We start from the raw sequence: 9,575 nt of genomic DNA, 5'->3' as shown, positions 1-9,575 counted from the left end.
TTTAGAAGATTTAATAGACGGCAGAGAATCAGGTCAGGACTCGGAGGTGCTTCTTCCCGGCCCTGACCTACTTCATGCTGTGGCAAGGAGCTGGAGCGCAGGAGGAGGGAGGCAGTGAGGGGTGCGGGGCACCCTGGCCTCTTCTGGTCTGAGGCCCAGGGACTGGAAAATCGCAGAGAAGGGTATGGACGCTGAGCGCCATTGGGGGGATTCCCCAAGAGGAGAATGGGGACGGAAGAAGGAAGAGTGTGAGCCGGGAGAGGCGGCTTCCCTGGCACTGAGACCAGAGAATGAAACAAGAATTTAAGACTCTAATCTCTCAGAATCCCAGTTTCTCCTTCCCCAAGACCCAGGTTCCCAGAAACAACCACCTGCAGTCCTAAACTCTCTATTCCGTTACAATGGGACAGGGCAAGACCTATCTGTAAATTCTTGTTTAATTTAAATCTTGATTTTTGCGGACTCTCGAAATAGGATAAAATAGGCTCCCGCTTCTAGCTGCGGCTTCTTGCTGTCCTCTAGTGGCCACATAATGAGCAGCAACGCGCGTATTTTGCGGTTTCCCGGGGTGTCCCTCATTTTGCCGGACCTGTTCAGACGCTCTCCGCCCCATTCGGCTTTGGCCCCTCAGGTCCACATCTTCTCTCCCCTACCTTCCGGGAGGTCGAGGCGAGAGGTCCCAGGAAGGAATTGCAGCTCCGGCCCCGGTCTCTGAACATTCCCCCGTTCGGGGTGCCTCGCGGTCTGTCTTACAAGGGTTCAGGCTGAAACAGCAGCTTGAAAATAATTAGAAGCAATTAACGTGTAAATTTTTTAAAATGTAAGCCTCTAAAATTTGAGTATACATCAGGATCACCTGGAGAGCTTATTAATAAATAGATTTCTAGGTGCCACTCCCAAGTTTCTTACTCAGTATTTCTGGGATGAGAACCTGCATTTCTAACACATTCCCCGGTGGCGTTGCTGGTCCTGGGACGACATTTTGAGAGCCACTGCTCTAGTATTCTTTTCTTGAACTTTCTTACCGCTTCTTGTCTGCCCAAAAGAGAGGGAACGTCAATATAAAATTGAGGAAATAAAAAGAAAGTGTTTTAAAGACAATCGTTGACCAAGAAATCGAATTTGGAGCCTTGAAAAAGCGTGAAGCAGGGGGCACCCGGATTTGAACCGGGGACCTCTTGATCTGCAGTCAAATGCTCTACCACTGAGCTATACCCCCTCTACTGGCCTTTTAGCTACGGGTAATTTCATACTTCTACTTCTGCGCAGGCGCTGTGAATAGTTTACAGAAGGATATGGGGTTCAAGATTTACAACAGAAAAAGAATATTAATTTCAAGAGATTATTCATCTGAATTCAGAGTTTATTTACTGAAGCTCTGAGCTAAAGGTTCCTACTGATGGTGTAAGAAAAATGCAATTCAGTGATGTGGGAGGGGAAGGCTCTCGAGATCTTTCGCGATCCCTCACTTAGGGGCGTTCCTTCGGGCCCGGCTGGGGGGCGGGTCCCTTCTCCTGCCCTGCTAGAGGCCCCTTACTGCTGCTCAGCGTCCCTTCTTTCCTTCGCATGGGCTTCTCTGGTCCTTCCCTCCACAGCCCAAGCTCCACCCTTAGAAACTAAACCTCCTTCCCTGAAAACAGCAGTGGGGTCACCGGCTGTGCTGACGCAAGGTCGCATGGGCTTCTCTGGTCCTTCCCTCCACAGCCCAAGCTCCACCCTTAGAAACTAAACCTCCTTCCCTGAAAACAGCAGTGGGGTCACCGGCTGTGCTGACGCGGGAGTGCGCCCGCCTCCGCCCTACCTTCAGGGAAGTGGGCCCGTCCGTACTGTACATAAGGGTCAACACAGAGGTCTTTGCCCTCACACTTCATTCCACATTAGACACACACGTACAAGCTGAGGGCGTGGGTTGTCAGGACCCTCACTGCCTGCAAAAGTTAGGGGAGCTGGAGGCCGAATTCTCTGTCATTTGCAAGGGAACTTTCATTGGTGGAAGGTAAGGCTACGAAAACACGAAAACATCCGACAGGGAGAGGGGGCACCCGGATTTGAACCGGGGACCTCTTGATCTGCAGTCAAATGCTCTACCACTGAGCTATACCCCCAACTTGCTTTGGTTTTTCTCATTAGAATAAATTTCTTTGTAATAAAGAAATAGTATCACCTTTCATTCTATTTAAAGTCGTGCTGGGATATAGCCTGATGGAAAAAATATACAATCTGAGCAGGGACAGCTAGAATTCCCGAGTTCTTCCACAATCATGCCTCAGGAAAACCACAGGGTTGAAGAATCCTGGGCGCTCTCTATCTGTGCGCACGCTCTCGCCAAGATGTCCATTGCCTGACTTGGGAGGGAGAGAGACCCACTGACCCCAAGACCGACCCAAGTCTTCTGGGGTAATAGAACCGCTCACTGTCTCAAGCTCTACCTAGATCGGACTCCTGGGCTTTTCCAACTCCTAAGAGCCCCTACTCGAGCAGGCAGAAAGGGGAGTTGATTACTTTTCAATGGCATTTAATACAGTGTGAAACAAAATCATTACAAAAAGACAGACAAGATAACAGGACGCTGTAGAAACCTGGGACGTTTGGCAGGAATGGGATTCACATTAGAAGGACACTGGGAGTGAAGGGCATACTATGGGGTGGCTTAAAGCTCAAAAGCTGTGGTCACAGCCAACTTCTCAGAGGTCATGGAAAGGCGAGGGAGGGGTGGAGCTCCCTGAAATGCCAAGGACTGTCCCCGTCTGGGATGTGCTGTCTCCACTCCCTCTCCCCTCCCAGCTTTGGGTCTGCCCTCCCTCTGAACCCACCCTCTTCACCTTTCTAGAATCTCTTTTGTCCAAAGATGGCTGAGGGGCCAGAAAGCTGGGCTTGGGGTGAGAGGTTGAGGGGTGGGGTTCTAGGAAATAAATAGGTCTCTTACTCTGCTCCTCCCTTTTCCTACAGAGAGGTTGAGAGCTGAGGGGAGGAGGCTCCACATCTTAATTCTCCAACACATCCAACAGTTTCTCTGGTGTCTCCAAAGACACCTGCTTCCATGGAGTGAGGGGCAGCTTTTCTTGCTGTCCTGTCAGCAGCAATTCAGGGTGTGCAGTCTAGTTCCTCTGTGGGGGGTTAGGTGGGCTGTGGCAATCTCACTGTCCATAGCTGTCCCTGCTCCCACCAGAGAATCGCATAAAAGTAATAAATAGTACTTGGGTTTTCCACCCACGTGATCCATACAAAAACCCAGAGTTTCTGGTTGGCCTCAGGCTGGGACGTCAGTTGGCAGTGGCCTGAGATTGCATCCACTGGAGCCCAGCTGGCAGCCTGCAGGAAATGAGGAACAGGGCGATAATCAGTATATCCCATGAGGATGATGACTTTCAAGACCCCATCCCCTGCCCAAAGCCAACTGGGGGGCGACCAAAATTACAGACAATCTTTCAATCAATAAATACAAACAGACTTAATGCCTGCTATGTAGCAGATACTGTACTAGGGGCTGCGGTTACTGGTGAAAAAACACACGCTCTCCGGGGCTTACATCCAGCAGAGGAGATGGATATTAAACAAATGATCAAACAAATAATTCCATAACTATATACTGTGATAAAGGTTAAGGAGATATACTGAGACCTCTAGATGTCTGGGAGTCAAGGGGGGCTTCTCCGAAGAAGGGGCCTGGAGATCCACCTTAGCAATGTATCTGGACAAAGCTCCAATGCCCCTCCTATCCACTTCATTGCTGGAGCCAGTGCCAGCGTGATTTCAAAGGCCTGGGAATAGACTCTATAAGCAAGTTCCCAAATTAGACTGTGAGCAATTCCAGAGCAAGGGGCAGAGGGCAGGAGAGCCAAGGGTGGGTCTTGTTCATGTCTGTATCACCTGGTACAGTGCATGGCACATTGGGGGTACTCAGAAAATGCTGGCTGAATTAAACTGACTGTGGGTTGGTGGAGAGGGGGTCCTCCTGACCCAGGGGATGGCAAGACACTGCCAGAAATGTGTGGCTTCTTGGGATGACCTGCCTAAAGTCTCCCCTTCTTCAACCAGGTCAAGGTCCTCAGCCTGCTGCAATTCCACTTGAGAGAAAAGAAGAAAGAGAATTCTCCAAACCTGACACAAGGCCCTTTCTGTGGGACGCGCCCTAGCTCCTTCACATCCCTCAGTGTTCACTCAGCAGCTGTCTTCTCAGCAGCACCCTCTAGATAGTTTATTTAAAATTATAAAATTCCCCCCACGTACTTCCAGTCTCCTTTTCTACCCGACTTTTCCCCTGAGCACTTAGTACTTTTTAACTTGCTATATATTCTTTAATTTTTATTGTTTATGATCTGTTGCTCCCCATTGGAAAGTAAGCTCCACGGGGGCAGGTATTTTTGTCTGTTTTGTTCACTGCTATTTCTCCAGTGCCTAGAACAGTGCCTGGCACAAATAGTTACTTAGTAAATGTTGAATGAACCATATCATTTACTCTCTACAGAAACTCTGGGAGGGAGTAGGTATAATCACCCTCCTCTTTACAGATCAGGAAACTCAGGGTCAGAAAGAGTAAGTGATTTCTGCCTGGAAGGCTTGTCCCCAGTCTTCTGATGGCTGTCTCCTCTTTATTTAGGTCTCAGCTAAAAAGTCACCTCCTAGTAGAGGCTGTCCCTGACCACCAGAGTCATCCCACTCCTCTATAACTATTATCCAATTTCACTTTCTTCATTGGACTTATCAGTATCTAAACTGTTCGTGTTTAAGTAAATTGTCACCTCTCTCCTCACTAGAACAAGCCCCTTGAGAGCAGGGACTTCCTGCTCATGGCTTACCCACAGCATCCCAACTGTGGGTAGATGCTCAACTGACTTAGCTAACTGTGAAACAGATTCTGATAGGAGAAACAGGAGAAGGTTCTGACAATCATTCATTCATTGATTTAACCAGGCCCTGGAGGTCCAGGTGGAGCAGCCACCAACCCTTCTCCAGTGAGAGCACAGCAGCCCTGTATGTGCCACGGGTGGTCTTTGATGGCACTGAGGGTGAGGAATTGGGAGATCTCCACAGTGGTCATGGAGTCCTTCATGTCCTGCTTGTTGGCAAAGATCAGGATGGAAGCATCTTGCAGGGCCTGTGGACAGAGGAACCCAGATCCAGTCAGCCAGCCAGGCCCCAGTCTCCCTTTCCAGTGCCCTAAGAGTGCCCTACCCACCACTCCCCTGCTATCTCTGCAAGGGAGACCCATACGCAGGTGGAATGGGGATGGGGGCCATCCCCCAACTCTAGCAACCCCAGAAAATGACACCAACAGCTTGTGGTGGAATGCCTCCCAACCAGTTTATATAAACCTTACGACAGTCCCATGAGGTGGGAATTTGATGATCCTCCCCAATTTATACTGGGAAATCTAAGGACTAAAGGCCAAGTGACTTGTCTGGGATCCCTCAGTGAGTGAGACTTGCCTTCAGGACCTAAACCAGCAGCTTTGGCTTCTGTGGTCAGCTGTGCTAAGGGTGTTATTGTCCTTCCTCTGGGACAAACTAGCCCTTTCCAAGCCGCTGAGCTAGAGGCTCTCAGAGACTGGGGCATCGGAAATGAAGCTCAGCGAGGCTAAGTGAGTAAGCTCAAGTCATACAGCTAGTGTACTTGGCCCTCGCCCAGCTGCAGGGACTTACCTCATGGGCCAGCATCTTATACAGCTCCTCTCGAGTGGTCAGCAGTCGATCCCGGTCTGTGCTGTCAATCACAAGGATGATGAACTGGCCAGCAGAGGGAGACTGTGAGTGGTGGCCTTTCTCTGTGGTGAAGGTTTCTCCTGCCCAACTGTGCTCCCTCACTGGCCTCTGCACTACCTTGATGCGAGCCCCACAGAAAACAAACCGTCCAGTCTCAAGATCTCACTTCCCTAGTCCCATTTTAATTTCCTTTTCCATCCAGACACAGGGAGTATACAGCACAACATTAGATTGTGTGTCACTCCATTTAGACCTCACCACAGCCCTGTGGAACTGGAACTACGGTTTTCCCTTGAACAACTCAGGGGTTAGAGGGATCAACTCCCACACAGTTGAAAATCCACATGTAACTTTTGACTCCCCAAAGACTTCAGTCCTCCCTCAGTATCCACAGGGGATTGATTCCAGGACCCCTGCCATTATCAAAATTCACAAGTGCTTAAGTCCCTTACATAAAATGGTGTAGAATAATGCATATAGGTGGCCCGCCGCACCCACGGAATCCCATTTGTGGATGGAAAATACTGTTTTCGATCCCTAGTTGTTTGATTCAGCAGATGCAAAACCCAGGGATACTGAGGGCTGACTGAGGATACCGTGTATTTATAAAAAAAAACATCTGTGTATGAGTGGACCCATATAGTTCAAACCGTGCTGTTCAAGGGCCAACTGTATTATTATCCCCATTTACAAATGAGGAGACTGAAGTTCAGCAAGGTGACATATCTTACCCTCAGCCACAAGGCTCATGAGTGGCAGTGCTGGAATTGAAACTCAGCCCTCTCTCATTCCAAGAATTAAACCACTGAATTCTATTGCTGCCGAAGACAGAAAGTAAGGACCCAGAGACAAAGGGTCTACGCCATTTATGCATCAAACAGAAAGCTGCCAACAAGCAGACAAAGCTGGTAGGAAGTATTCAAAAATTTTAACAGGCGCTGTGCTGCATTAAGAATTTGACATGCATGCATTAGCTATTGTTTTATTATTTAATTCTCGCAACAAATCAGGGAGATCATTATTATGATCTCCATCTCACAAGTGAGGAATCAAGGCTCAGGGAGGTTATTTGGCTGGCTAATATCACACAGCCTCTCCAGCCCCAGTGCCCTCCTCACCTCAGTATCAGAGTAGTATGTGTTCCAGGTGGAGCGCAGAGCCTCCTGTCCGCCTATGTCCCACATGAGGAAATGGGTTTTTCGAAGAACAATCTCCTCCACATTGCTACCGATGGTGGGAAATGTATGGACCACCTCATTCATAAGGCTGGAAAAGCAGGAGAGGATACCAAGAGCTCAGCCCAGCCTGCCCTCAGCCTTGGCCTCCCGCCACTCTGCTCCCAAAGTCTACTGAATCTAACTCAGAACAACGCAGCCCAGGTCGGCTGAGCCTCTGCTGGGCATGGGAGAATACAGACAGAATTGAGACCAAGTCTTGCTCTGGCTTGGACCCCAGAGCGGGGAGACTTAATAGAGCAGTCTTCCCAAACTTTAATATACAGTCGAATCACCTGGGAGTTTTGTTAAAATGCAGACTATAATCCAGCGGGTTTGGGCTGGGGCCCAGCATTTTGCACTTCTAACAAGCTTCTAGATGATGCCACTGCTGCTGGTATGTGGATCACACTTCGAATAGCAAGGGATTAGAAAAACGAGGCAGACACAAGCGAGGGCCATCAGAAAGGTGCTCTGTGACTTTTACGTGTAAGGAACGCCTCTGGAAGGTCTGGGAAGTAAAACTGGGAGTTAGGAGTGAGAGAGAAACTTTCTTTTCACTGTATACTCTTGTACCGTTTGGATCTTTCTTTTCTTCTAATTTTTAAAAACCACTTACATACGTCACTTTTCAGGGGAAAATTTGTCCTATGTAAATACTCCGGAGGCTCCAGAACGGGAGAGGTGCCATCCAGAGAGTGAATGTGGGGGAAAGCTCTGATGAGGAGTTACTCAGCACATATGCCAGACTCTGCCAGACCAGGAGCTACGGAGCCCAGCTGGACCCAAAGCTGGCGCTCCCCTTTGGGTTTTCAGAAGGGGGAGAAAATTAAGACGCAAAGATGAAGTGCGGGAGTTAGAAAGGAGGGACCCGCCGCTGGGAGGCAGCAAGAACCTGCCTGCCCGCATTATGCCTGTAGCCGGTTTGGCAGGGGCCGGGAGTAGCTGCCGGGGAGCAATGGGGTTGTCCACACCGAGCAGATTACGAACGCCAGGCCGAGGAACCACTGAACTGAGGGGCCACTATACCAGGAAGGTCCCATTAGCGTTCCCCACATTACTTCTCCAGGCTACTGAGGAACGAGGGGACCCAGGGAAGGGCTCCAGTGATTGGTCTAAATGCCTATCGGTCTGGTGGGAAGGCCCAAACTCCTCCTCCTACCCATCCCTCCCCAGAGGCACTTACAACTGGTAAAGAATGGTGGTCTTTCCTGCATTGTCCAGTCCCACGATGATAACCTTGTGCTCTAGAGGTATCGAGGGAAGGGCAGAGTCAGGGCCAAACGCGAAGACCAAGGTGCTGTGTGACTCGCCAGGCCTCCCAGGAAGGAGACAAGTGTTCCCAGCAGGCTGGGAGACCTTTCCCACTGTACCAAGTCTGCTACCGCCCCCTACCCCCCAAAATAAAAACAGACCAGGTTTCTTTCCCACCGGGCCCAGAACAGTGGAAATGAGAACTGAGCCCCACTTCTCTCGCTCCACATTTCCAGAAAAGTGATTGTCTGAAGGGTCCGGGGGGCTCTGGGCTTGCCAACAGAAGGGGTCTGGGGAAAGAGCGGAGCCCGAAGTCACAATCGCAGGAAACCAGCGGCGGCGTTTACCCGGAGGAAACAGGCTCTCCCAGCTCTGCGCCCTGGGGCGCACCGAAGCCCGACGCGGGAGAAGAGCGCAGGAGGGCACAGGGGAGACTGCACTAGGCGAGAAGCGTCCACGCAGGACCCTCTGAGGTCAGCCGAGGTCCCCCAGCGCTTCCTCCCGGATGACCCCAGATCCAGGGAGTCCCAGATGGGATCCAGATCAAAGCGGTCTCTTGGATGCTCTGTGCACCCTTACCCTGTTTCCCGAAGATGCCCATCAGCTTGGTGATCAGTTGTCCCATGGCGTGTCCTGGGCCAGGCAGGGGCAAGACTCGATGGCCTTCCGGGGCTGGGGTCGAACCCGGGTGCCTGGAGCCCCGCCCCCTGGGAGGGCCGAGCGAGTTTTGCCTATGAGGTCACGGAAGTACCATGAGTCTTCCGGGCCTGGGGATCCCCTAGGACGCTGGCCCCTCGCTGGCTCTGTGAATGTCACGGTGGCAACAAACTACCTGTCCAGAGCCGTGGAGGTGCAAGGAAATTGGGGCTCAGACTCCACATCCTCCCACCAACCCTGAGAAAACTCCAGAGTTCTCTGGGTTGACTGCTCTCTCACTGCAAATCAAGGAGACTTTCATTACAGAAGCCCGCCACCCAATCACAGCACTCTCTTCTCCAGGTACCATGTCTGGGTCATCAAAACCCTTGGCCACCCACCTTCTGCACCTACTAGTTGTGTGGGAAAGACAGGGCTCACTGATCCTCTCTTTGAGCTGGAAGAATATTCCAATTCTCAACAGATCTCTAGCTGTTCACTGGTGTGGGTCTTGTAGGCCCACTCAAAGTGAGTTCCCTTGGGGAAGATCAGGGTCTCCCTCATTTTGCAGGTTCCTTGGTGATAAACTCCTAAAAATAAATCAGCGTTGCTTCTATGATTCACTGACACACCAAATGCTCAGGCATAGCTCCCTAGTTCCCCAGGGTAGGCATCTGAAGACAGGGATGGAACGAAAAGACAGATCTCTCAGCCAGAGATCTTACAGATGGATCCCAGATACTAAGACCCAGCAGAGGAGAACCTGGGC

General features: G+C 50.6%; 1 protein-coding gene and 2 non-coding genes across 4 annotated transcripts; all 3 read right to left on the bottom strand.

Annotated features, from left to right (window-relative positions):
• Positions 1 to 1,147: 1,147 nt before the first annotated feature.
• TRNAC-GCA lies at positions 1,148 to 1,219 on the bottom strand. Its single transcript has one exon. It is a non-coding gene; the product is annotated as a tRNA-Cys (tRNA).
• Positions 1,220 to 2,033: 814 nt separating this feature from the next.
• TRNAC-GCA lies at positions 2,034 to 2,105 on the bottom strand. Its single transcript has one exon. It is a non-coding gene; the product is annotated as a tRNA-Cys (tRNA).
• Positions 2,106 to 2,498: 393 nt separating this feature from the next.
• Positions 2,499 to 8,853, bottom strand: ARL5C (ADP ribosylation factor like GTPase 5C). 2 transcript variants are annotated; one of them, XM_011384299.2, is made up of 6 exons: positions 8,750 to 8,853; positions 8,103 to 8,163; positions 6,821 to 6,968; positions 5,643 to 5,819; positions 4,947 to 5,098; positions 2,499 to 3,312 (listed from the first exon to the last, which is right to left on the bottom strand). In XM_011384299.2, the coding sequence occupies exons 1-6, from the start codon at positions 8,793 to 8,795 to the stop codon at positions 3,264 to 3,266; spliced, it is 633 nt and encodes a 210-aa protein (XP_011382601.1). In that variant the 5' UTR covers positions 8,796 to 8,853; the 3' UTR covers positions 2,499 to 3,263. The 2 variants fall into 2 exon arrangements, with proteins under 2 accessions (XP_011382601.1, XP_011382603.1); XM_011384301.2 differs by having other exon boundaries at positions 5,643 to 5,726.
• Between the last annotated feature and the right edge of the window lie 722 nt (positions 8,854 to 9,575).

Source organism: Pteropus vampyrus, unplaced genomic scaffold, assembly GCF_000151845.1.
Source record: "Pteropus vampyrus isolate Shadow unplaced genomic scaffold, Pvam_2.0 Scaffold570, whole genome shotgun sequence".
NCBI lineage: Eukaryota > Metazoa > Chordata > Mammalia > Chiroptera > Pteropodidae > Pteropus > Pteropus vampyrus.
This window is presented reverse-complemented; position numbering and strand designations above follow the sequence as displayed.